Source organism: Oryctolagus cuniculus, chromosome 7 (genome assembly GCF_051225735.1).
Source record: "Oryctolagus cuniculus isolate XC-2025 breed Fujian yellow rabbit chromosome 7, ASM5122573v1, whole genome shotgun sequence".
Taxonomy (NCBI): Eukaryota; Metazoa; Chordata; class Mammalia; order Lagomorpha; family Leporidae; genus Oryctolagus; species Oryctolagus cuniculus.
In genome coordinates, this window is record NC_142873.1 from 59,191,678 (window position 1) to 59,219,151 (window position 27,474).

A 27,474-nucleotide genomic window follows, 5' to 3' on the forward strand; every position below is an offset into this window, starting at 1 on the left:
AGCCAAACTGGGACTCGCGCGCCTGCCGTCTCACGCCCCACGCCGCGCCGGCCCGGCCCGCGTGCCCCCAGCAGCCCCCCGCCCTCCCCGGTGGCCGCGCCTGGGGCCCTGTGCAAACACCCAGGCCGGGTCCACCCGCCGCCCCCCCCCCCGGAGCGCTCTTCTCATTGGCCAGAGACCTCTCCTCCGAAAGCTCATTGGCTGCCCCACTTTTCCCTCCGCCCCCGGCCCCGACCGCGCGCAGCGAGCGGCAGGGGCAGCTGCTCCGAGTCGCCGGCGGGGAGCTGAGGCTCGCCTCGGCGCTGCGAGAGGCGCGGCGCGCGAGGGCCGGGAGCCGGCAGGGCGCGGAGGGCTCCGGGGCGCCGGTGTGGACTCTCTCGAGCAACCAAGCCCGGCAGATGGGCGCGTGAGAAGGAGAGCGGGGAGATGGACTGCTATCTGCGTCGCCTCAAACAGGAGCTGGTAAGAGCGGGGCTGGCCCGGGCACGGGCGGGGCTGCTCCGCCCGCCCCGACGGGTACTTGGCCCGGGTCCCAGCCCCCCGGGAGCAGGAGGGCCGAGGGGAGGTTAGGACGCCCTCCAGCCTGCGAACGGGAAGGCTTGGCCTCGGAGAGAGGCCACGCAGAAACTTTGAAGCGAAGATTGTGGAGAGGCAGGAACAAGTGACAGAGAAGGCAGGGAGCAGCACCTAGGCTGAAACGAGGGAGGAGAGAGGGCCCACGCGGAGACCGTCAGACCCGCCCACGAGTGACACTCGGGCGCCGCCGACGGCGCCAGCGCCGCACGCCGGTGCCCCGTGCCGAGGCTGTGCCGGACACCGGCGGGGAGCGCTGGCTCGAGGGGAGTGGCACTGCCCCGGGCCCCCAGCTCTGCCGGGCCTGGCAGAGCTGGCGCGGCTGCGGGGGCAGGCTTGGCCGGCTGTCTGCCCGGGCTTGCCTGCCAGCAGGGAGGGGGCTGGCAGCTGTGATGCCGGGGAGGGCCCCTGCGCGGGAGGAGGGGCGCCGCCTGGCAGGTCGCGAGCGGGAGCTGCGGAGGCCCAGCCAGATGTCGGGTCTGGGCTCGCGGAGTGTGCAGGGAGCGTGCGGAGGCCCCGGGGTGCGGGCGCCGGGCCGGGCGGGGGAGGAGCGCCTGCTGAAGCCACGCAGGGATGGGGGGGGGGGCGGGTGCCCTCGCACCGACACCGCAAGCCCCAGCGGCCGCGTTTCTTATTCTTTCAACCAGCTGAGCCCCAGGCAGGTACCCTGCACGTGCACCCCTGTCTCTGCCCTGGCGGTCGCTCCTCAACCCCCGGCTCCTGCCTTTGCCTCTGCCTGTCTCTTTCGGTTTGTCCGTCTTGGCGTTGACTCTCCTCACTTCCCTGCCCTTCTTTTCAGAGCGAGGGGCATCTAGGCGCGCAGCAGCAGAGAGGGATCCCCAAAGTGTGAGCTCCTGGCTTTCCGGATTACATCACAGCCGCTCTCACCCCTGCCTGCTAAGGCTGCAGGCTTCCTGCTTGGGAAGGGAACTTGGCAGTGCCCTGGAGCAGGGTGGGGGGAGGGGGCAGCGCTCGAAGCCGCAGGTGTTCTCCCTGATACTTCCTGACCTGGCACGCCTGCCTCCAGACAGCCCCGTCCAGGCTCTGTGGGCTCCACGATCCTTTCCCTAGCTCTTCCTCCTGCAAGGTGACACTTTCTGTGTGATGGAAGTTCCTGAGTTAGAGAACTGCCTCTTCCGCAAGACACCGAGTGCCGGCAGCTTCTCTTCTGAACCTGTAGGACGCCCCTTCCCACACTGGCCTGCACGTGTTTCTCAAGGCATGGTGGCCCCAGCCCACACACACACTGTTCTTATTTTTCCCATTCATGTGTCCACCACCAGAAAGAAAGGTCAAGGTCATCACATACAAATGTCTGAGGTCCACAGTCCATGCTGAGACAGGAACCTAACAGAATCCTTCCCTTTGTGTTTGCAATCAGGGACCATGCCACCCACCTCAGGATCTGCCTTCATCCAGGGTTTGTGGGTGTTCCTGGCATGGGCTTGAATTTTAAAATCCTACTGATTTACATTTTTTTGCAGCACCCTAGGTGGGAGGTGGTGAGGGGAGGAAGACAGAGTTTGTGGATGCCAGGAGACTAGAAAAGACAAATAGGAATCTGCACTGAGCCGAGCTCCAGAGCTTGATTTGCACCCTCTCCTGCCAAGGACTTGAGCCCCCTGTGCCTGGGAGGAGGAAGGGGAGAGGCTGAAGTCACTGAACTCCCCGTTAGCTTTCATTTGGCCCTTTGTCTGAGCAGTTTCAGCCTTTGACTCCCTTGGAGAGGAAGCCAAACGCCTGGCCTGGGGCCCAGAATGACACTCAGATGGGAGAGCTCTGCACACCACCACCCCCATGGTGCTCCACCCCCTCCCCAGTGCCAGCCTGCTGGAAGATGAGACAGTACAGAGTGACAATCGGCTCTTAAGAGACTCACGCACTCTCTGATGCCGTGGCTCCATGCTTAAGGGCCACTGGGCCGAATCTCCCTGCCTCAGTACCCCCGGTGGGAGCAAAGGGGAAAGAACAGAGTTAGCCTGGGTCAACCGCTTGGCTGCCTTCCTCTGCTGACTGTTGGGACTGAATTCAGGGCAGCCTGGTTGTGGCTAGGCGAGGAAGGTGTTGGTTGGTTCATACCCCAAGTGTGCACTGGGGTGAGAAAGGTTTACAGTTGGTTTGTGTTGTGAGCTGGGAGGTCTTTGCAACCGCAGATGGTTCATCCCAGGTGGGCTCTCCCTTGCCACCCAGGAGGACAGTGTGCCGCCTGGCTTGGAACTAATTCTGTAACTGCCTAGGGGTTGCCTCATGGAATACTGGTGAGGCTCTGCACTCACTTGCTTCCCTAAATTCCCTATAAGAAGTGGACTTCCTGCAGACGCCGAGGAAAAACCTGCTGGAAAAGGAGGCACAAGCAGGTTTGAGAAATCATCTTTGCCCAAGGCATTCTGTGCTCCCCTCCTGCATCCTGGCCCAGAAAATTTGGACAAGAAGGGTTAGTTCCCAACAGCCTGAAGAGTAGAATTCCTCAACTCTCTCAAACAGAAAATGTGCATTGCAGAAGGGGGATCCTGGCTCAGTTAGATAGATGTCAAGAGTCACCCCTTTCCCACTTCCCGAAAGGGAAAAGGATTGGGTTTCAGGGGTGAAATATGGCGGGAGAAGCAGCAGCAGCTGACACACTTCTGCATGAGGTTGAGGAGGGCGAGGCTGCCACGACTCAGCAGGGAACGCGTCGTTTCCCGCTCTGGCCGCCAAAGAGAAGCCCTGCCTGAACACGAGGCCTTGGGACCAGCTGTTCCTTACATGGGCTCCCTGTGGGCTTCCAGCCAATGGGGTAGACACAGGCACACAGAGAAGCAGATGTGAGACACTCACAGGGCGTTCCACGTGAGTCCGGGCAAGTGGAGCACAAATAGAAGGCGCAAAGGCTGGGTGAGGTCAGCCAGGCTGGCCAGGCTTTCTGGGGGCCGCGGGGGCTGCAGGAGGCCATCTCCTGAGGCACAGGGGCCTCTCTCAGGCAGGGGAGGTCTTCCTAGGACAGCCTGGTGTTCCAAGAAGGCTCTAGAAGCTCTCTAGTCTCCAGTGGCTTCAAGTTCAGGAGATTATGGTACCTAGGCAAAGAGGAGGGCCCAGATGCAAAATAAGGAGGAGATACAACGGGAACAGCCTTCAGGTCTTGGGTGGGGCAGAAGAGCACATTTCTTGAGGCAGCAGGAAGCTTTTGCACAAGACCTCCTTATGCAGTCTCTCTCAATGTGTGAAGCCGAGGGAAGAGGGTTTTGAGATTATTTAGTGTTATCAATGGGCAGAGCATCAGGCATAGGATTTGGGATTAGGTGAACTTGAACTCAAATCCTGGCTCTGTGTGACCCTTGTGTATTACTTAACCACTCATCTCTACAATTGGGGTTTTAAAAACCTACTTTATGTAGCTAAAGATTAAAGAAGGACCTCCACAAGTGTATGTCCTGAGCATGTAACACAATGCCTGTTGGCTTGTAGGTGCATGGTAAGTTGATTGCCTTGATTGGATTGGTTCGTGAAAGAGTCATTCATTCACAGGTCACATTTGTTGAGTTCATACTATGTTTAGAGTATTTGCTAGGCACCAGCACTGTGGTTACAAATACAGGCAGACACAGAGCTTGTCTTCAGGGAACTCATGATTTAATATAAGAGATAATAGCAATAACATTTGCTGGTGTGAACACCAAAATGCCAGGCATATAATGTATTATCTCACTTAACTGCCAACGCAACTTGAACAAGTTTTACTTTTGTTACTTCTCTTTTATAAATGAGAACGTAGAGATGTGGGGAGGTTGAATACCCAGGCCAAGGTCGTCAAGCTGATAGGCAGCAGAACTAGGATCCCAACCCAGCCAGTGTGACTGCAGAGCTCATGTTCTTAAACTACTGCATGCATGCACACTTCTTGTCCAGAATAGAAGATGCGTGCTCTAGACGAGGTGCAGGATCACTGCCCTGAGCGGTGGGTAAGGAGCTCTCAGTGGAGATCAGGGAAAGCCTCCCTTGTGGAGGAGGCAGCATTTGAGCTAGACCTTGAAGGATAAATAGGGGCATGCACAGAAGAAAAATAGCATTCCAGGCAGATAATGAAACAGGGGCAGAAGTCCAGAGGCTGAAGTGCTGGGGACATTTGAAGACCAACTTGAATTTGGCTAGAACTCAGGGTAGGTACAGAGTCACAGCAGGCAACAGAACCAAAAGAGGTGTTGAGAGCAGACTGCAGGCCCTCGGATGTCAGGTAAAGGGTTGGACGTCCTCTGTTTGCCCTGGAGAGCAGCACCATCAGCGCGGTGCCCTGGGACTTAGGAGGTGGTGTGGGGTGGAGGTGGAGGGAGGGAGGAGATTGAGTTCAGAGGTCAGGTTATTACAAGAGTACAGGCAAGAGTTCATGAGGGTCTGGACCAGAGAGAACAGGGAGGTGACTTGTTGAGGGCCCTCGGATGCCCAGGGAATCAGCTGCAGAGGAGGTGAGCTCAAGCTGGTCAGAGGGAGGCTGAAAGGCAAGCCTCTCGCGGAGGCAACCTTGGGCCACTCTGTCCTTCTGGCTGCCTCCTGCCTGAGCATGTGACCCCAATAGTGGTTCAGTTGGGAAAGTAGTCTCATCCATTTCACATCCCTCACTTCCTCCTTTCTTTACTCTCCTCCATCCTCCAGTGCTTGGCACAGCTTCCACGTTACCTTCCTGTTGAGAGTTCCAGCCAAAAGCAGGACTGTGAAGGTCCCTATTCACTGGGCTGGAGAATGGGCCACTTGGCAAAAGCAGGGCTTTTCCCATTTCCGGCCCAGAGCCTCCTCCTAGCTTCCCCAGCGGCTGAAAGGAACTGTGTTGGGGATCTTGTGAGTAATGGGGGTGGGGGAAGTAAGGCAGGGCACATTGCCAGGTCCATGGGCAAAGCTGGAGCCTGTGTCAAAGGGTTCTGGCTGGGCCGGGGAAAGGCGTTCGATGGATGGATGCAGGGCACAGCTGCGGGAGCGTCAGGGCCCCGGGGGAGGGCTTGGGAAGGGAGCCGAGGAGGATGCTGCTGTCACATTTTCCCATCCCCACTCCTCCCACACCACAAAGGGCCCAGCAGGTGCCAAGGGGGCGGCTGCCTGGGCAGCTGACCCACACCACCCCCTCCAGGGCTCAGGGCTGGAGGCCCAGGATAGCAGGATCCGGCTTCCCAGTGGCTTCTCCTTCAGTCCCCTGCAGGCAGCTCCCTTCGCTCTTCCCACGATTCAGTGACAAGGAGCCTTCATAGAAAGGAACTGGACTGGGCTTGGAGTCCCTCAAGAGGATGGCTTCATGCTCTTCCTCCACATATGGTGCTGACTGCCCTGCTGTCCTCTCACAACAACCCGGAGCTCAGAGGCCAGGGACTGTGATGGCCAGGAAGCCCGGAGCTCGGAGGAAGAAGGCCAGCAGTGGGGACTTGGGTCCCCCTAATAAGCCTCGAGACCTCGGTGAACCGGCCAGTGCTGCCCTGGTGGCGCTCAGTGGGTCTATAACGCAGCAACCGGCAGTCCGTGGCAAGTGAGGACCATTTCACAGCTTCCTGTTACAAATACGTTATTCACAGAAGCAGCTCGTAGAGTTAAATAAAATATCATCTGGGAGACCAGGTCATCAGTGGCCACAGCGGGGGTCAGGAAGGAGGCCTGGGCGAGACTGGGAAGCACTAGGGGAGACGATGATATGAGAGGACTCCTGAGTCCCTAATCTGTAGCATGGGTCAGTCTTATGTGTCCCCGCCTAGTGATCATGGGGGTCAGGCCATGTGGACGAGGGGGCTGTCATTCCTCAGATGAAGAACCCAAGACACAAAAGGCTGGCAGATCTGCCCAGCGTCACATGGCCCTGTGGCTTGGCGGCCAGAGCGCCAGGCCAGTGCCCTGGACCTTGGTGGGAGGCTCTTTGCTGACAGCAAGAAGGCGCCGGCGGGGGTGGCTGTGCCCCTCAGACACAGGAGGAGACTGGGGACTGTTTCAGCCGCAACAAGAGAGCAAAGCTGGTCATACAGAGCATGTGTAGTAGGAAGCGCACGAGGCCCAGCAGCCGCAGGAGGTGGGAGATGGACGGGGGACGGGGCATGGAGGCAGGCGGGCGCTGGGAAGGAGTCTGGGGCCTCTCTCCAGAGGCATCCCATGGCCCTCACTGCAGAAGTGCCCTGAGGGCTTCTCCTTGGAGGGGCAGGGCAGCTGTGCGCGTGCAGGCACCTGTGTGTGTGTGTGTGTGTGTGTGTGTGTAGACATAGACAGATGGGGGTGCAAGAAAGGGAGGTTTCTGTTAGGTCCATCCCCACCCAGCCCACTCACAGTCACCTAGACCCTCTTGTGACTTCTCCAGCTGACCCCTGAGAGTGAGCCTGGTGTGGCTGGGTCCCTGTGTTGAGCAACAGCCAGAGGCTCAGAGACACTGGGAAGCTGGAGAGGCCCCAGGGCCCCCTCCGCGCAGCCTGGAGATGGGCACTCAGAGCTGTCCGTTTCCGGCTCAGGACTTTGTCTGCCCTGGTCTCTCTCCTTAGCTCCCCACCCCACACTGCTCTCTTCTGCCTCTCCTGTTCCTCAGCCGAGAACAGCCCTGGGATCTGGGAAGGTCCCACGCTCCAGAGGACAGCAGCTTGGCCTCTGGCCCTTTCACTGGGTGACATCATCCCCTTGGGGTCTGCTGGGAAAAGACCATCAAGACCCAGCTGATGTGTGCGGCCCGGGTTCCCACAGCTTGCCCCTCCTTCCCGTCTCACCCCTCTCACAGCTGCCTCCCCCCTCCAGTGTTAGCACCCTGCCTGTGGCTGGGCTGACTGAGGTCGGCCCTTTCCCCTGCATTGGGCAGCGTTGGTGGGAAAAGGGACAGGACAGACGTGATGAATGGAATCCCGGGCAGCTTCGCGGAGGAGGAGACATTCTGGAAGTACATGGGATGAGCACCCGAGCTTTCCTGTGCCGTGGGGAGATGCACGTTACTTCACTTCCCCTGCGCAATAGCTGTGCAAGGCGCTGTACAGTTTCCATTTTAAAGAATGGAGAAGTTGAAAAGCAGAGACGCTCAGTAACCAGCCCGGGTCACACAGCTGCCATGGATGTGCCAGAGCTGGGATCTGAACTCATCCCATTCGTCTCCAGAACCCAAGTTCTAAGCCAATACAGAATATTATGTTCCATATGGGTGTGATTGTAGCCCACATGTACTTAAATGGGTCCTCTGTTTATGGATAGCCCTGAATTCATGCACACCCACACGTTCATTCTCGCTGGAAAATGTCAGCGTTCTTTCCTATGGATTTTTCCACCCTGGACGGGACTGAATGGGGTCATTTCATTCCTCCGCTGCCTCGGACCTGGGCCGTACTCAGCCCTCGGGAGGGAAGCCTGCCAGTTCACTCTCCTTCCTCTGGGGGAGACGAAGCCTTGGGAATGGCCCTGGCTCGCTCTCCCCGTGTGAGTTACTGTCTGAAGGGAGCAAGCCATCTGGAGGGATGCTGTGGGGGAGTCCATGCTGCTCGGTGTCTGTGGTGACACAGGGAGGTGTGGAGCTGAGCCCCTGCCCTCCAGCCACAGATGCTTAGTGAATATTCCGTGGGGGACTGAGCACTAGAATCAGAGGACAGAGGCGCTGCCTAAGTAGCAGGACTACAGGGAACAGCAGATGAAGCATCACAGAAGAGCTTTTTTTTTAAAAAAAAAATTATTCATTTGAAAGGCAGAGTTACAGAGAGAGAGAGAGAGGTCTTCCATTTGTTGGTTCTTTCCCCCAAATGGCCGCAACAGCCGGAGATGAGCTGATCCTGAGCTGATCCGAAGCCAGGAGCTTCTTCCAGGTTTCCTACATGGGTGCAGGGGCCCAAGCACTTGCGCCATTCTCTGCTGCTTTCCCAGGCTATAGCAGAGAGCTGGATTGGAAGTGGAGCAGTCGGGACTTGAACTGGTACCCATATGGGATGCCGGCACTGCAGGCGGGGACCTTAACCTGTTGCGCCACAGCGCGGGCCCCTGCTGCAGTTTCCAAGGGATGGGAACTACCTAAGGTTGGACCAGGGCAGGGTGGCTGAACAGAGAAGCCGTGACTCCGGGTCCCAGGTAGGGGTAACGTGGAAGGTGGCGCTGAGGGAGGAGGAGGAATAGGGCAGTGGGAGGGAGAAGCACTGTGGCAGGAAGGAAACGAGCTCACTTTGGGGCCCTGATTCTCCTCCAGCTCTGCCTCTGGGTCTTACCAGCTGCTTCTGAAAGGAAGGAAGGAAGGGCTCCGGAAGGTAGGAGCCGAGAGGTCAGGGCAAAGGGCTGTCAGCTACACACGGAGCCAGCCCACCACGGCCTCTGTGTCTCTGGCTGCCGCCACTGCCACCATCACCGCCACCGCCACCGCTACCAAGCGGCATTGACCTGCCTCAGCAAGCCCCAGACCTCTTGGGGCCTCGAACCATGGCTTCTTGCCCCATGTCGGGGAAGGTGCACAAAGCGTGGATATGGGCCTCCTGCACCCTCAGAGGCAGTCTGTCCTCCACCATCCCATAGTGCTGCTAGCTCCTTGGGAGCCTGGCCCACCAGGGCCAGGGGTGGCAGGGGAGGACTCCCCCCAGAAGCCTGCAGGGGTCAGCTGCCAGCCCGGCCTAGCCCAGCACACAGCGCCTCTGTGCCTGCCCTTCCTCCCCCACCCCTCCTTCTGGGTTTAGCCCTGAGCATTAAGACAAGCCTGGGAGGAAAGATGATCCCGCAGGTCCCTGGGCAGGAGGTGAGGGGGGCTTAAGAAACAGATGGTCCCCGCACATGAGGCTTGCTGTGGGTAACTTGATCAGGACCTGGGGAGGGGGCTGGGGGGCCGGGGACCAGGAGCCCTGTGAGTGCCATCAGTCCGGGCCTCTCCTCCCCTGCCTGCAGATTCGGCCCTCACCCAAGCCAGGCTCTCAGCCCATCCCAGCTGGCACCTGGGACTTGGGACTCAGACACCCAAAACATGGCTGGGAGGACCGGCTCTGTGGTGTGGCCAGGGCAGCAAGGCCAACAGGCCGAGCAAGCAGGAAGGGCACTGGCGCCAAGTGTGAGAGCAGCTGAGGGAGGACAGGTGTTGGGCCGGGAGAGAGGCGGGAGAAACTGGGCCCAGTTCCCAGCCAGCAGGCGCTCCCCGGCCTCTTAGGTTTTTCTAACCAGTAGCAAGGAAAGGACCCCCGGGCCCACACTTTCTCCTGGGGACTCTGAACCCCTCCTCAGCCCCTAGTGCCCCTTTCACCCCTGCCCCACTGCCTGCAGAGGGCAAAGTAGCCTTAAGGCCCAGCTCCACCGGCCAGTCAGCCCTCCAGCTTCTGCAGTGAGATGGCCCTGTGTCTGAGTCCCACCCTAGGAGCTGTGTGCGCTTAGGGAAGCTGCTTCATCGCTCCTGCGGCTCACTCATTTGTTACCAGGACAGTAGAATAGCAGCCTCATAGGGTTTATCCCAGTGTGCCTTGAGAAGTGAGGGGGAAATGGAATGAAAAGAAGTGCTGTGGCATGTTTTTTGTTTTTTTTTTGGGGGGGGTGGAGTGTGCAAACATTTTTTGAAATCCATGCATAGTTTTTTCATAAAACACATCTTCCATGATGTTTTAAAAGGATTTTATTAATTTATTTGAGAGGCAGAGCTACAGAGAGAGAGAGAGGGACAGGGAGAAAGGTCTTCCATCTGCTCCTTCACTCCCTAAGTGGCCACAGTGGCCAGAGCTGAACTGATCCAAAGCCAGGAACCAAGAGCCTTTCTGAGTCTTCCATGGGGGTGCAGGGGCCCAAGCACGTGGGCCATTTTCTACTGCTTTCCCAGGCCATAGCAGAGAGCTGGATCAGAAGACAGGCAGCTGGGACACCAACCAGTGCCCGTATGGGATGCCGGCACTGCAGGTGGAGGCCTAGCCCACTACGCCAAAGTGCCGGCCCCTCTGTGAATTTTTGACAGCTCCTCATATGCGTGGCTTTCAAAATATTTTTGCACCAAATAAATTCCTTTTAGTTCCGCTTGAAGGACCTCTATATAAAGCTTAAATGAGGTAATGTTAGCACAGGTCCTGACACAGTATATGCTCACAAACTGCTGCCTCCGTCAGACCCCAGTGTGGACGGGATGACCACCCCAACTTAGTTCACCCTCACTCTGCTCTCAGCTTCATCTTGGCCAAGTGAGTGATGCGCCTCAGTTTCCTTATCTGTCAGATGTGACACATCACAGTCACTGCTGCACAGGGTAGTTGGGGACATTCAGCAGACAGATTTTCACATGCAGGCGGTCCCCAACCTGACAACAGTGTGAAGCAGACCCTTGTCTTTCACTGTGAGTGAAAGCACTCTATTAGAAAGTAGCCTTTGGGGCTGGCGCTGTGGCATAGTGGGTAAAGCCGCTGCCTGCAGTGTGGCATCCCATATGGGTGCCGGTTCGAGTCCCAGCTGCTCCACGTCTGATCCAGCTCTCTGCTATGGCCTGGGAAAGCAGTAGAAGATGGCCCAAGTCCTTGGGCCCCTGCACCTGCATGGGAGACCCAGAAGAAGCTCCTGGCTCCTGGCTTCGGATCAGCTCAGCTCTGGCTGTCTCAGCCAATTGGGGAGTAAACCAGCAGATGGAAGCGTGCTCTCTCTCTCTTTCTCTCTCTCTCTCTGCCTCTGCCTCTCTGTAACTCTGCCTTTCAAATAAATAAATAAATCTTAAAAAAAGAAAAGAAAAGAAAAAACAAAGTAGGCTTTGTGTGGGATGACCGCACTCCACTGGAAGACGGACGTGTGTCTGTCACAGCTGAGGCAGGCTGAGCTAAGCTGTGATGGTCGGGAGCTCAGGTGCATTTCACACAATTTTTTACTTCCGACATTTCCACTTGGGATGGGCTCAGCAGGATGTGGCCCCATTGGAAGTGGAGTTGCATCTGTACAGCATAGGACAGTGCCTGCCTTAAGTAGTTAGCCACTATTCTTGTTGTTTCCTCCATCTAGCCATATCTGCTTTAAAACTCCTCCTCTGGGGGCCGGCGCTGTGGCATAGTGGGTAAAACCACCACCTGCAGTGCCAGAATCCCATGTGTGTGCCGGTTCGAGTCCTGGCTACTCCACTTCTGATGCAGCTCTTTGCTAATGTGCCTGGGTAGAGCAATAGAAGATGGCCCAAGCGCTTGGGCCCCTGCACCCACGTGGGAGACCCAGAAGAAGCTCCTGGCTCCTGGTTTCAGCCAATCTTTGTGGCTATTTGGGTTGTGAACCAGAGGATGGAAGATCTCTCTCTCTCTCTCTCTCTCTCTCTCTCTCTCTAACTGCCTTTCAAATAAACAAATCTTTTTAAAAACCACACACACAAACTCCTCTGCTAGCACGGAGCTGCGCTGGGCCAGACTGTAGAGAGGTGAGTTAGAGGCGGGTGGCAGGACGCTGGAGTGTGTGTTAGGCAGGGGCTCTGGTCTGCCCTCCTAGCCCTGTGGCTCATTGGCCCTGTGCTTTCTCTGTCCCCTGTAGATGTCCATGAAGGAGGTGGGTGATGGCTTACAGGACCAGATGAACTGCATGATGGGTGCACTGCAAGAACTGAAGCTCCTCCAGGTGCAGACAGCATTGGAACAGCTGGATATTTCTGGAGGGCATCCTGCCCCAGGCAACCCTGAAAGTCCCCGGACCCAGCCCGAGCACCCGCCATGGGAGGGTGGCAGAGCACCTGCCAGGCCTGCAGCCTGCTCCCTCTCCAGCCAGCCCCCTCTTGGCTGCAGCCCCAAGGTTCCACCCCACGGGAATGTCTGTGGCAGGGATACAGCCCCCCTGCCCAGGACACAGCCGCCGGATCGCCAGAGCCGCGGCCAGCAGGGGTCGGAGCAGGTGGAACCCGATGACTGGACCTCCACACTGATGTCCCGGGGCCGGAACCGACAGCCTCTCGTGTTAGGGGACAATGTTTTTGCGGACCTGGTGGGCAACTGGCTGGACTTACCAGAACTGGAGAAGTCTGGGGAGAAGGGCGAGCCTCGGGGGGCAGGGGAGCCCCAGGCAGAGAAAGGCCAGCCCCGCGAGCTGGGCCGCAAGTTTGCCTTGACCGCCAACATCTTTAGGAAGTTCCTGAGAAGTGTGCGGCCTGACCGGGACCGGCTGCTGAAGGAGAAGCCAGGCTGGGTGACGCCCACGGCCTCTGAGCCCCGGGCCGGGCGCTCCCAGAAGGTCAAGAAGCGCAGCCATTCCAAGGGCTCCAGCCGCTGCGCCTTCCCAGGCACCGGGGAGCCCCGGGGAGCGGACAGTCCTGCCGCAAGGTGCCCCAAGGCCCTAGAGGCCTCACCCTCCGGCTTTGATGTGAACTCAGCTGTTTGGGTCTGAATCCCCGAGACGGGAAGTTGACTGAACCTGACCAGGTCCCAAGGCTGGGCCGCGGGGAGGAGAGGGCGGGCCAACTCCAAGTTCTCAGCACGGGGAGGAGGGGAGTGCGACAGGGAGAGGCAGGGAGGGGCTGGCTGGCGCGGGGGAGGTGAGTTCCTGGGGAGAGAGAGAGAGAGAGCGCGCGAGCAAGCGAGCGCGAGCTCCTTTGGGGGCTGGAGGGGACCACAGGGGAGGAGAGAGGCAGCGGGAGACCAGGAAATCCCTCTGACATTCCTCTGATGCCCCCAGAGACCCCGGCGGCATATTCTGTAAGGAAAAGGGCACTGCAGCCTCGGGTTCCCCACAGGCCCTCCGCAATGACCCGAGTCTGGAGCCCCAAGCCTTGTAACTGCTCCGCTGGGCCAGCAGCGCTGGGCCGCAGGGAGGCAAGCCCCCACCGCTCTTGTTTCTTTGAGGTCCCAGCCGCACCTGGCTCCTGAGAAGCGAGCTGAATAGGGCCATGTCTACGGGGGAGTTGGGGGGACCCCAGACCGCCTCCCGCCTCCCTAGCAGCCCCGCCCACGTCCACGCGCCTATTTGCACGAGGGCAACGAGGCAGGCATGACGCCGTTTCTCGGATGAGGATGCAAACTGTCCTAGGCTGCCTGTCCGGGAACGCGCAGCTAACAGCGGGCCGCAGAGTAGACGGCGGACGGGGAGGGGACGCACTGCCCCGCCCACGGGACGCCCCGCCTGCGGCCCTCAGCTGTCACTCCGGCAGTCGCGCGGCCCCTCCTACGCGTCCCGGCTTGCCCGGAGCCGGCCTAGGTGCAGTGGGCAGGGTCCAGGCCGCCGCGGCCCGCCCACCTCGGCGGGGGACGACCCCTCGCTGCGAGAGGCTCGTGTGGGTCCGCTTGTAGGCCGCGCCCTCGCCCCGCCCCGGTTCCCCGGCGGCGGATAGCCACTCGGCCTGATGAGCTGTGACAGCTGCAATTAGAGGCAAGACGCTTCCTGCCCTCAGCGCGGTAGTAGCAAATCGGTGGAGAAAAATAACAGGACACCGTACTGCTGCAGCCTGCACCATGGAACGCCCGGGTGGGGGCGGGGCGCAGCGGCCGGAGTCGGGGTCACCCGCAGAGTCCCGCTCAGTCACGTGGCAGGTGTGTAGTGTTTGATGGGGGAAGCTACGCGCCCCCCGCTGTTTGGTTTTGAGAGCTGGCTCTTTGCCAGGCAGCCTGCGCATGGCTTGCACACTCAGCGTGCCCCTAAGATACAGGCTGCTCCACATAGCTCAGTGGAGGCCCCCGGGTCATGCGAACTGCCCAGATGGGCTGCTAGCCAAGGAAAGAACCAAGGTGGGAGCACAGGGGTATCTGCCTCCCAAACTCCTGCTCTCTCTCTCTCTCTCTCCCCCTCCCTCCCTCCCTGGAGCCAGTTCTCCCATGGGGGAGCCAGCCCTCTCCACCTGACATTTCAGGCTCTGGCTGCCTTTGGTGCCAGTGATTGTGTGTGTGCATGTGTGTGTGTGTGTGTGTCTGTCTGTCTGTCTGTCAAGGTGCATGTGAAGATTCCACCCATGAAATTGTAAGTGGAGGGAGCTGAGCAGCAAGGTATTACAGGATGGCACCCACTTCGGGTCTGCAATGACTCTAGGAAACCAAGCCACCTCTTGGCCATTCACCTGCAACTCGGGTTTTATGGGCTGGTCACAGATCAGTCGCACGGAATTTCTCCAACACTTCCCATTGCCAGACATTGCGATGTGGACTAAGCTGCTTCTGACCTCCAGGGGATCCAACAGAAGAGGAAGCAGCTCTTCAGCCAGAAGGGATTCAGGGACTGGACACTCATTTTGACTTGGACCAGCACAAAGCCATGAGGAAGAGACCTTGGCTTTCAGCATCATGGCAGGTGCCAGGCACCGTCCCCTCTGTGCTGGTGCCCTGCTATTACTATTACTTTATAGGCCCAGAAAAGTCACTCATCCAAGGCCCTATAGTGGCAGAGCTGGGACTGAAACTGTTCCCACTGACTCCCAATGGCACACTGTCGCCAGACGCACGAGTTGTCCGCATCTGCTCCAAAGCCACATCAAGGGGAGCAGCAACAATCTGCCCTCCCGCATTAGCTGTTCCTGGATAGGAAGTGGCCCACCGACTGTCCCCGGATGAGCCCTGCCTGGGTCTTAGGCGGCAGAGGTAACGCCCCAAATGCTATGTCAGGCTTTGCTAAGGAAAGATTCTGCTAATCTGTTCACTCTCCTGTAGTTTTTCCTTTTCCTTCCCCTTCTGGGCTCCTGCCTTGACCCTGACAGAGACCCCCTGCAGCCAAGGGCAGGGGTGAGTGGGAAGGCCAGGGCCCAAGCCCAGAGGAGAGTGTAGGGAGGAGGAGCCCATAGTATGGGGAGGAGACAGGATGTCATCGAGAGACAGCTTAATTCTGCCTCCGGGGCTCATTTTATGGTTAATTAGGACATGCAAATGAGCTGGAAGCTCCCACACACATGCAGCCCCACCCCACCCCGGCCCACTTCCTTGGCAGGTACAGGGCCCCCTGACCAGCCCAGGCATTTGATGGGGCTCCACTTGCTTCCCCACGGTCCTGCAGCTGGAATGTGTCTGCAGGCGACTGAGCAGAAGCAGGAACTAGAGAAGCCCCCGCTGGGCATGGCCCGGGGCCTGCCCGCCCTCCTGCCTTTCTCTCTGCAGCCTTTCCGATCTGGGGCCTCTCCCCTTGTTGCCTCTGGCCCTTTCCTGGCACCCACCATCAGGGTGGTTGGTTGCTGAACCCACACTTGCCCTGAGGACTGCTGTGGTTCACCTCCCTGCCAGCTCTCCAGGGCCTCATGGAACAGGGGCTCCTTGTCTCTCCCAGGTCACACCAACGATTCCTGCAGGGCCTGAGTAAAAGCTGAGGGCAGCCGGCCTCTCTGGCACACAGCAGGCGCCTGTCCCCAGCCCCAGTTCTCCAGAGCAGGAGTCAACACCCCTTGCGTGCCCTGCGCGCTCAACATCACCGTGTGAGCCCTGAATCTGGGCTCAGATTCTGTCTTGCTGTGTAAACTTGTGTCCGACCTCGCTGTGTCACCTCCTCTGTGTCGCAGGGCTGCAGGGGGAGTTGAAGGCCAGAAGGCTCCTGGGGGCCCAGCACAGCAGAGGCCCAACCAGCCCGAGTGCAGGCGCCACCCCCGTGACCCAAAGCAAGCCCGTAATTAACGAAAAGCGCTGTCCCTGAGTCGGGCCTCCTGGTCTCTGATAAACCCTTGGGAGCAACCTCCTGGGGCTGAAGCAAGCGTCGGAGACGAGAACGGGGTGAACACGTTTCTGTGCACTGCCCCCAGTGGCAGAGCTCCCCACTTCTGTGACTGGGTGATAATCAGCTGGGGAGCGGTGGGCTGAGCTGCAGGGGTGCTGTTTGGGACTCCCTGACCTGCCCTCCCTCACAGTCACGTTCTCAGCCAGGCAGGGAGTGAAGAGCTGAATGAGCCCCATCCTGACCTGATGGCCTGGTCAGGCCTCTGCTGGGCTCTCCCTGCCATTCAAGGCCTTAAGGGCTGGAGTCCCTGCCAGGCCCCAAGTCTCCCTCACTCTCTCCTCCCACCTAGGGCCAAGGGCCTCCTAAGTGCATTTCCTCTTGTGTGAAGTTTGTCCTGCAGGAGGAGGGGTCTCAGTGCAGGATGGCACTGCAGAGGAAGGGCAGTGGGCTGCAAAGGCCCTGGGGTAGGAACTGCAGGCCCCGGCACCACCACCCTCCCAACCCCCATCGCGCCCTGGGGCATTCGGCTGTCTCCAGCCTTCCCTTTGCTGCCTCTGCCGGACCCTGACAGCACACGGGGCGGTGCAACCTCTACCCCAGATCTCTGAATCCCACAGGGGACTTAACTTCCTGCACCTTCCTGTCCCTGTCCCCGCCCATCAGCCCTGACACAGCACAGATATAAATGCTCCTGATTTCTGGAGCACACGTGCCCGCACGGCAGCTAAAGCGCCTGGAACAAAGCCACACTCTGACCTCCTTATTCCCCTGCCCCAGAGCTCCTGGAAAGTCTGGGATAGAGGCCTCTGCGGGAGCAGGGTGTCGGGGCACAGCGGGGGAGGGGGTGCCAAGCGAGACTACCCTGTTGGGAAGCCAGGGCAGCCACCTGGGCCTTCCTTTCCCCTGCTGCTTGCTCAGGCCCTGGGCAGAGAGAAAGCAGGGGGGCGCTGGCCCGGTTCTCCCCACAGCATGCTTTGGGCCCCAGTGGCCCACACTCCCTGCTCGTACCCACAGCCCCTGGCCTCCGATCAGTGCCCAGAACCAGCTACCGCTGGCTCCCCCGCTGCCGCCCTCCCTCCCTGGGGTACACGGGGCTCTGGACAGCTGCCCCGCCTCTCTCTGAACCCTCTTCCTGCTGACCAAGAGGCCCAGTCCCTCCCGCAGGCCAGGGGGATGTGGCTGCGCACTGTGCAGGGGAGGCGGCCTGCCCCCACGGGGGGGGGGGGGGCTCAGGCTGTCTCCTCTCCCTCTGCTCCCTGCTGCTGAGCCTCCTCTCAGCCTCTTCCTCCCAGCCTCTCGTCTGGAGGCTGCAGCCCCCAGCCGCCGGGAAACTGCAGGCCCCTGGTTTGGAAGGACGCCAGGGAGGGGTGCAGGGTCTGTCTGCGAACTCCTGGGGACGTCGGCCTTGTCCTCTTCCCGTGTTGCCGTGTGCCCAGAGACCCAGCCCTGCCCAACGAGCCCGGGGCAGGTGGGCTCAGCCTTGTTTCTGGGCACCTCTCCTGTCCTCCGGGGAGGTGGGCTGCCTCGGCTGCTCCAAGCTCAGGCTGTGCCTGAGGAAGCCAGGGCTTCTCCTCCCCCGTTCCCCAGCAGCAGTGCAGGTTAAAGGGCACCGCCTCCTGGAACCCCCCCCCCCCAAAGGTCTTCTCTGTGCTGCTCCCCAGGCAGCCCTTATTTAGGAATCACTTGCCTCTGGAGCGTGAGCACTTGCAGGCCAGCAACCACTCTGCCCTTATTTCTCCATCTCTAGGACCCTGGGCTCCCAAAGCCCCGAGCCACGCCCAGCTCCTGCTTTTCCGCACCTCCCAGGATGACCCCCCCCCCCCCCCCCCGCCTCCCTCTGACTCTGCCCCTCAGCCCATTCCCCAGGAGAGACGGAAGCTGTGGCCAGAGCTCCAGAGAGCATGAAGTGCTCCACCCGCAGCCCCTCTTGAGCCCCTCTTGAGCTGCCTGGCTGTGCGCGGAGCCTGGTCCTCACCCCTTCCTGCCTGTGTTGCTGTGCTGCCACGGGGCTGCCCTCAGCCTCTCCACTCCCCCTCCTGCTCAACCCCAGGTGGTTCCCACCAGCGGCCCAGAGGTGACCCCGGTCTCCAGGTGCGTCTCCACACTTTCCTGACTTGGCTCATCCCTTGTCCTATTTGGCAACAACTTGTGGTCCCAGCCTTCCCCTCCCTAGGGTTTTTCCTAACTCGCTATGCTGGAGGACCCCACCCGTGCTGGGGACACTGAGTCTGCTCGGTTCTCCTCCTCTCATTGTGGCTGCTGAGGGAGGGGCAGGAAGTTGGGAGGTGGGCGTTGAGCGCCTGCCCTACCTCCAGCTCCCTCCTGGCCACACTCCAGGCATTGTGTCCCTCCCAGGGGCTGCGCTGCCAGCAGGGCAGCGGGTAGAGCCATTTGTGTAGAAATGGTGGGAAAGGGGAAGGTATTGGGCATTCTATTAAAAAAAATAAAAAGCAAGTGAGGGCCTTCCACATGGGGTAAGTGCACAGACTCGGCCCCGCGAGCAGAGGACTCCACACGACTGCCTCATGGAGCTTGCTCATTATCCCAGTGAGCACTGGGCCAGATAGACTTTGGCAGGTGAAACCCTGAACTGAGGTTTCAAGCACCTGTTCAGCCAAGTCAGTTCACATCCCAGAAAACCAGCGCTGACTTCAAGGGCCTGCACTTCAGGATCCTGCCGAAAGTGCATGGATCAAATATCTTCTTTAAACTTTCCCACGGGGCTGGCGCTGTGGCGTAGTGGGTGAAGCCACCGCTTGCAGTGCCGGCATCCCATATGGGCGCCAGTTTGAGTCTCAGCTGCTCCATTTCTGATCTAACTCTCTGCTATGGCCTGGGAAAGCAATGGAAGATGGCCCAAGTCCTTGGGCCCCTGCACCCACATGGGAGATCTGGAGGAAGTTCCTGGCTCCTGGCTTCGGATTGGTGCAGCTCTGGCCATTTCGGTCAATTGGGGAGTGAACCAGCAGATGGAAGACCTCTCTCTCTCCCTCTCTCTCTGCCTCTCCTCTCTCTGTGTAACTCTTTCAAATAAATAAATAAATCTTCAAAAAAAAAAAAAAAAGCCTTCTGTTTTCCATCAGTGCATCCCTTCCCCAAGGGAGAGGGGCAGGGCCCAGTGCCACAGCTTAGTCCCACTAGTCCAAGTCCTGCTCTCCAGACTGGGAAGACTGCACGCTTAGCATCCCCTTGATCCTGGTGGCTCCTTCAAGCTCCCTAACCCTTCCATCTGGACAGACACAGTTGTGACGCTATGGGCAGGGCTGACGGGACAGACAAGGATGGCCACGCCACACGGGGCGGTCTGAAGATGGGATCCTGACAGGCGTGGACTAAGGCAAAGCGCCCTGGGAGGAGCCAGAGAAGCTGCTGTCCCAGGCTGGAAGGGAAGGATGGAGAGGAAAGCCTGGAGGACACGAGGCTGGGAACTCAGCTTCACTGTGTGCCCTATGGGCGCTCGGCACTCTGCCAAGATGTCCGAGGGGCACAGACTTGTGTCCGGTGAAGCAGAGGGACAAAGAACACGAAAGGGAGGTTTTACTTTTCTCCAGTTGCTAACAGCTCTGCGAGTCGCCTATCAGTGTGGGTTCCCTTCTGAACTCAAACACTGGTCTGGGAGTGATGACAACCACATGCCTCAGAGGCCCCCTCTACTAGAGAACGGGGGAAAAGAGGGGAGAACGAAGCGTGGGCAGATCATGGGAATCGGGGTCACCCTACAGCAGGACCTTCCACCCTGATCTGCTCAGCAGTGTCACCAGCCCTGCTGCCCTCCCCTAGACTGCTGTGCCCTCGTTATGCACCCAATTCAACCTCCCAGATCATCAACGTCTTGTTCAAGGCTTGCCATGCTGTGGCCTCAATCTACTTTTCTAGCTCATTCCTTCCACATTATCTTAACATAATCTTAGCATTCCAACCAGAGAACTGCCCGTTCCTGCTTTTTTCCTAATACCTGCCTTTAATAATCTTTCCCACTCTTACTTGCTGAAACCCTCACCTTTCGCTAAAGGTCTAGTTAAAACCCTCTTCCCTAAAGCATTCACAGTAAGCACTTGTCCCTTCTGCCTCACACGACTTTGCTTGAAACTTCTTTATGGGACTTACCAGCTGCTTTTGGGCTACAGAGCATCTTCCCCTGCTGTGTCTGCCCGTGCTCTTCTCAGGGTCAGCTTTTTAGTTTCCCGCCAGAGTGCACCCACTTGGCTTGCTTGTCTTCCCTCTCCATGGGTCCCTCCCGTTGGCACACAAGCGTGCTGACTCACCCATCTGAACGGGGCAGCCTATGCTGCTCGATGTCGCCATTCTTCCCACTTTCTCTACATCTGCTTCACACTGTCCTCCCCATCCCATCAAGGCCACCTGTCGCCTCTTTTGGTTTTCCTTTAGTAACTCACATTCCATCCTTGTGGTGAAGTATCAGGGACCTGTTCTCTATCTGCGGTCAACCCTGACGATCCTATCCCATGTCAGGTTTATAAATATTAAATGTCAGTTTGTCAAGACTGCTTCCTCTGGATTCCATTTGTATCCAGCTGCCTATAATACTCACCATTAGTGTATTCAAAATTGACCTCCTGATGTACAACCCTCCTGTCCTGATCTTTCCTTGTTCTGATTATTGGCCAACAATTTGAGTCATTCTTGACCCCTAACACTGTATGTGCCAGTAAATCCTGCAGGCTCCACGTTCAAACTACTAGAACGCAGCCACTCTCCCCTGTCCCCGTGGTCCATCACTTCTCACTTGATTCAGTCTTCCTGGTCTCTGCTTCCACATTTGCCCCATCCAGGCTGCTCTGAAGTCAACAGAGTATTTCTGATGGTACACTCGGGGTGAGTCAGGTCAGCGAGACCCTTGCTGGGAACCCTTTCCCTAGACTCCACTCCCAGGAAACGCTGCAGGAAACTCCCTACTACCTAACCCCATTACTTCTGCTGTCTTCCGCTATTCTTTCTGTTGTTCACTCTACTCCAGCCAGTTTGGCCTCCTTGCTAGTTTTCCAACCCCCACATCCGCCTTATCTGCACAGGCTCTTTCCATTGCGATGATTGCTCTTCTTTCCCCCACGCAGTAGGAAGGGCCGCATTCTTCACACACTCAAACCTCAACCCAGCAAGACAGAAGCCTTCACCCACACCCCTACCTTCTCTGCCCCGCACTCCTGCACCTTTAAACCCCTTGACTATTCTTCATAGCACTCACCACCACCACCCCACCCCCGCACCTTTCCCTTTTCCTAGAGACAACAGCTCCACAGGGAAAGTATTGGGGTCTGAATTGTTTAGCATGTATTTCCAGCATGCACATCAGCACCTGGAACATGGCAGAAACCCAGAAGTATTTATTGACAGGTCCATAAGGATCACGTCCTACTCTGCTTTGCATGTCTAATAACACAAACTTGAACACAATTAAGGATAAACAAAATTCATTGAAAACAACAGCTCTAAGAAAGAGTCTCACCACTGTTCAAAATAGGAAGATTTATTAAGGTTTTTCCTCAAGAGGAACAACCAATCTCGTTCTTTGTAGGAGAAGCAATTACTGGGGAATGGGTATCACACCTCGGGCTCAGAACCACAGGGGTCATTTCTTAAGAAGTCCAAAGAACGTGTATTCCGCCCTCTGTCACCTTCATTTTAAAGCTCATGGATGCCTACAAAACAGATTCCGTGATGCCTTCCCTGTAACCAGAACTAGGCACCCAATTCCGAGCCTCTGGATGTTCACAACAAGAGTAACTTAAGACAGGCAAGAGGTGGACTGCACAGTCAACAAACCCGAGACAAAGCTGCGTAACCTCTACACCACATCTTCCAGAGTGCCTTACAATTTCTACATTTTGGGGCAAAATAAATGCTCAAAGCTGGGCGGTGAGACTGCCTCAAAGCTCACATTCATTCCCTCTGTGAGACAGCTCTTTCCAGATCTGGGACAGGCACCCACACAACTCTGCCCTTTTAAGTTTGGAGCAGATTCAAGAGGGCTATTTTAACACATATTTAGCTCCTTAAATAAGTACAAGATCCAAATAAAAGGTTACCCTACAAATCATTTCCCTCCTCCAAATACCTGACAATTTCTTGATGCTTTGGTTTCAACATACATGTATTATATATGAGAGCACATTTTATGTTTTCTAACATTCTACTATGACTGCTTACAAAGGAAAACACCATCGTATTCCTTATTCCTTTCAGTCCTAAAGCAAAATTCAGCGACATGAATTGATAAATACCTGTGTACCTACAAGGTTAAGAAGGTAAATATTTAAAACTGGCTAGGTTCAAAAAATGCAGAATGTTTTATCACTATTCGTTTGTGGATAAAAATGACCCCCAAACTAACCTCTTTTAATTTTAAAAGTTGGTAATGGCTGGTGCCGTGGCTCAACAGGCTAATCCTCCACCTGCGGCCGGCACCCCGGGTTCTAGTCCCGGTCGCTCCTCTTCCAGTCCAGCTCTCTGCTGTGGCCCGGGAGTGCAGTGGAGGACGGCCCAAGTGCTTGGGCCCTGCACCCGCATGGGAGACCAGGAGAAGCACCTGGCTCCTGGCGCTGGATCAGCGCGGTGTGCCGGCCGCAGCGGTCATTGGAGGGTGAAACAACAGTAAAGGAAGACCTTTCTCTCTGTCTCTCTCTCTCATTGTCCACTCTGCCTGTCAAAATAAATAAATATTTAAAAAATAAAAGTTGGTAATGAAATAAAGATCAGTATTTTCTCTAAGGATTAACTTTCCCAAGTACATTATGACTTCAAAGCAGTAGATTGCTTCACCGAGTAGTAAAAGGTGATAAAGAGAACTACCCAAATGGCCACAGTCCAGTCCAGTGTTATTGTTCATACTGCTGTGTGTGAGTGCGTCTTCACTGCCCCATTAGACTGTGAACTCTGGGGGGAAAGCGCATCCATGCCTCTTTGTGAGGAATGCAGTGTTTAGAGTAAATGGTCTAAACAGGTAGTGTCTGTAGAAGTATTAGCTGATCCTGAAGCTCCCCCTGCTGGAGGGCAAGATTATAGTTAGACTATCCTTGACTGATTTATAAACTACATTGCTTGGGGGCACTAACAAGCCTTTCAAGTCTTTGTGTTTTACTTGGAAAAAAGCCAACACTCACACTATCAACTATCAATTTAAAGCTTTCCTTTAATTATGTTATTCACACAACTGAAGCCATTATACTTTAAATAGACAGACGCGGTCCGGTTATGGTTTCAGTTCCTGGGTATTTATCAAATGGAGATCCGTTGACATTTCCTTTCGGACACCCTTCCCCCCAGCAGTTCCCACGGGGCCAGCACAGAGCCACGCCCACTCACTCTGCAGGACCCCTTTCCATCTTACCAGCAGCCACAGACTTTCTTGAGATGGTGACCCAAGGTCCTGCTGCTCTGCATGCCACTGTGTGCCCAAAGGCATTTTCTTCTTGAAAGTCCCACCTTTAACTCAAGTGAACTACACCTAGGAATCCAACGACTTTCACTTTCTCCACTACGTTCTAAGGGAGGACAGAGTTTATGCTATTAGTTATTAAGTGCACTGAAACTGTAGTCTTCCTGATTGACTTCTACAGAATCTGGCAAGCAGTCACTCGGTCTGAAGAGCAAGGTTATATTCCGATAGTTTTACTGGTTGGGGGATGTCTGTGATTCTGAGTCTGAAGAAATGTTTGAGAGCTGTTTGAAAGCTGACAGCCTTCAGAGAATGACCTTAAAATACAGCACACCACCTGAGCTGGACAGACTGCCCTGGCGCTCCACTTACTCCCTGAAGTTTATTCAATGCAGTTGTGTTTTCGGCCCCTCAATCCCACACATATTGCATAACCGGATCAGTAGAAGGGAAGTGTTAGGTAATTAAGTTTATTAGAAACTCAAAAGAATACAATTTCACTTTTTAAAAACATTGTAACATTTCTCAGGTTGGTCAGAGCTTACATTTGAGAGCTTGAATTTTAAATTGCGATTCAGTAACTGATAGGCTGAACCCATTCCTGGAAAATCTCAGCAAGGCATGAACACTTCTTCACACCCGGTTGCAACGAGACAGTATCTGAATCCCTGAGCAATGGTTTAGATTTCCCAGGACTGGTCTCCTCCTGAACAAGGGGGGGGGGGGGGCAAGGCACAGGGTTTCCCAGGCTTGTTCGCTTTCCTTCTCCACACTCAGCTGGCTAACAAGCTGTTTGCTCTACCTGGCTTCATGGAGCACGCACAAGTAACATCAACTTGGGTCCATGACCTACTTCTCTTTTCTAAGTATGGAAATAACTGGGAAGAAAAAGAAAAGCACCACTATAGAGTCAGCTAAAATTTTAATTTAGCAATCTCTTCCCATATCACTACTACTATACTACACACACAGTCAAAGCAAAAGGAACTTGACACATCCCTTTTATGTGTTTTATCTTTCACTCCTCTCAAATTCTTCCACCTATTATAAAGCAAGTTTGAAAATTTTCACATAACACCTCATTGGTGGACTCATACCCAACAAATTAACAACGGCAAAAGGATTCCCTTGATGAGATTACAAGCTGTGGAAGATTTGAAATAGTAAAAGTTAAACCTTGATACAGTATTAAACTTATCTTTTTACATATAAAAATAATACACAGTGGGATTTTTATTCAATAGGATACAGTCTTTAAGATCAGGAGATGATATACAAAACTATTCTGTGTAGTCTGATGTACTGTATAGTAGGAATAAATATATCTAGAACAGAGTGCGAGGCTTGTTCCTAGAGAAATCACCAGTTAGCATCGCTTAAAGTCAGGTGTTCTGCAGACACCAGGCAGAAAGGAGCCACTGTCGCATTTAAAACAATGTGGTCGTTATCAGATAAAAGCTCTAAATCTATAAACAACAAAAACACACAAACCAAATGAAAATGTACTAAAATTTAATCATCCATAAAAGCTGTAATTTAATCTGACAGTAAAACACAAGAAGCAATATTAGAGTTGGTTTAGTATATTATATATTTTAGCTTTGAAAGCCATAGAAATCAGTTATCCCAGTTTTTTCCTATAAAAGACCCATTTTTCCAAAGCATTATGCACAAACAATTTTAATTAGAATATAATGACAGATGATATTTCATAATTTTTAAATATAAAATGAAGTCAATGACTCAAAAAAGTTATCTGCTGCAGTGAGTTTGAGGGGGAATTTCATAATCTATATCATTACAGATATAAAGTATAATGGTTCAACTTTTTAGTGCTTGATAGGGGGAATCATGATAAAAAGGGCAATATGAAATCATTTGATTATAGTAGCAATATCTAACATTTGAAATGCATCCATGCTCGTTTGTATAATCATATTAGAGTCAAGTATATTTATTTTCACATCTGTTATAACTGCTATTGCAAAGGAGAAATACTATTGTCTTATTTTCCAAGAGATATACACAGAGCAATTTTTTTCTCCAGGGAACTTGTGCAAACCAATATAGGATCTAAATTCTTCACATAATATATAAAACAGGAGAAGCCTCTTCAGATTTATTTTTTGAAGTCTGGAATGCTGGCACTTCCCAATTAGGCAACAGTTCTTCATTCCTGTAATCTAGAACATTGAACAGACACAAATAAACATGTTACGGTTAATCTCCTGATGTCAGAAGACGGTAGTAAACAAGCAGATATCCAGTAACACAGAAAGAAACAATGGTTTTGGATGATCATTACTAGAGAACTAAATTGTACTAAACACTTACAGTAACAGGGCTATTTTAAATTCCCCTTAAAAATGCTGAAAATGAAATCAAATATAGAAAGTTGAGTTCACAGGAGGAGAGTCTGCAACTGACCAGCTTCAGCCACCCTGTTTTATACTACTTAATATTTCACATTGCATGACAGTCTTACTTGTAGAGAAAAAAAAGTGATATTTCACTTCTATCCTTTTTGAAAGTTGCTTGTCCACTAAGGAAATGACACTTGCCTGCATAAGGTTTCCATGGAAATTCGTTATTAAACCACTTTCTGATTGTATACATTAGGATCATGACCTTTAATACAGGTAAGACAAGAGATGATACAGAAAACTGAATGAAAAGAATCAAAGTTAGTCTAAGTGCTCAGGAGAGAAGGAGAATACAGGAAGAATTCCTATGGGTGAACTTCTCTCAGAGGCCATTAAAAGCAGGACACACAAAAAGAGACAAACATATTTCAACACAATCTTGTCTCAAGGCTGTAAGCTGTCCTCAAGACTCGTGCACTCTCACTGAAAATGTTTATAACTGCTACTTAAATCAATCTCATATCTCAGTACTTTTTAATTTTTTTACTTTTTAATTTTTTGACAGGCAGAGTGGACAGTGAAAGAGAGAGAGAAAGGTCTTCCTTTTTCTGTTGGTTCATCCCCCAAGCAGCCACTATGGCCGGCGTGCTGCGCCAATCTGAAGCCAGGAGCCAGGTACTTCCTCCTAGTCTCCCTTGCGGGTGCAGGGCCCAAGGACCTGGGCCATCCTCCACTGCACTCCCAGGCCACAGCAGAGAGCTGGACTGGAAGAGGAGCGACCGGGACAGAATCCGGCACCCCGACTGGGACTAGAATCCGGTGTGCTGGCGCCCCAGGCGGAGGATTAATTTAGTGAGCCGCAGTGCCGGCCCATATCTCAGTACTTTCAGAAGTACAGAAACTACATGGCACTTCAAGTTTACACCCACAAGAAAATGTATTGCCAAATATTCCAATGGCTAAATTACCTATTACTTGGGATTATCAAACATCCACTGAGATCTGAATGACTTACTCAGTAAGTTCATTACAAGACGGATTACAAACCAGAGTCCAAGAATTCACGCAACCAGGATGAGAGTCGTATCACTAGATCTAGGCGAAGATTTCTCTCCTCTAAGGTAAAGCTCACAATATGCCATCACACTGCTGGGTGTGTATGAATAAATCTTAAAAATCACAATAGACCAGGAGGTGGCACCCTTTCCTTTTAACATAAGCTAAAAGGACATTTTCTGAGATTGGGAAATTAAACTAGGGTTGGCTACGGTAACAGCATCATAAGTAGTCAACTGTAAGAGAATGAAATAATATACTTAAGAAATGGAACTGGAGCCCTCATTTTCTCTACCTTTGCACTCTTACCTAAACACACACACACCAGCCATCTTAATAATCACTTTCATGGAACTAATGATTAAAGTTCCTGAATCAAGGCTTCGCGAAAAGCTTAAGTTAGCAACCATTTGGCCAGAAGCCTTTCGAGGCCACACCCATGCCCTTTTCTCCTGCCCGCCCATTTTCTCTCTGCTCTCACCTACAATTACCCAACAAAGATATTCGCTCATATGTCTCAGCAAGCCCAATGTGGAGCTCCGGGCAGAGGTAATCCACTAAGTCTTACCAGAGCTTAGAAGAGCTCATGTAACCAACTCTCAA

General features: G+C 54.5%; 2 protein-coding genes across 8 annotated transcripts in view; one reads left to right on the forward strand and one right to left on the reverse strand.

Moving 5' to 3' along the window:
* The first annotated feature begins 227 nt into the window (after window positions 1-227).
* Window positions 228-25,466, forward strand: INKA2 (inka box actin regulator 2). Its single transcript, XM_051856158.3, has 2 exons — window positions 228-462; window positions 11,980-25,466. Exons 1-2 carry the CDS (start codon window positions 427-429, stop codon window positions 12,820-12,822), a joined length of 879 nt encoding a protein of 292 aa, XP_051712118.1. The 5' UTR covers window positions 228-426; the 3' UTR covers window positions 12,823-25,466.
* RAP1A (RAP1A, member of RAS oncogene family) overlaps window positions 24,948-27,474 on the reverse strand; it is a 95,754-nt gene continuing 93,227 nt past the window's right edge. For all 7 annotated transcript variants that reach the window (XM_002715775.6, XM_089300149.1, XM_017345982.4 and 4 more), the window contains one exon: window positions 24,948-25,635. The gene's annotated coding sequence lies outside the window, so the exon portion shown is untranslated. The remainder of the gene's footprint in view (window positions 25,636-27,474) is intronic.

Bases quoted from the DNA above. Each gene is read 5' to 3' on its own strand.
- INKA2 (XM_051856158.3), top strand. From the start codon at position 427: ATGGACTGCTATCTGCGTCGCCTCAAACAGGAGCTG. The intron at 463-11,979 runs GTAAGAGCGGGG...TGTCCCCTGTAG, and splicing joins GTCGCCTCAAACAGGAGCTG to ATGTCCATGAAGGAGGTGGG.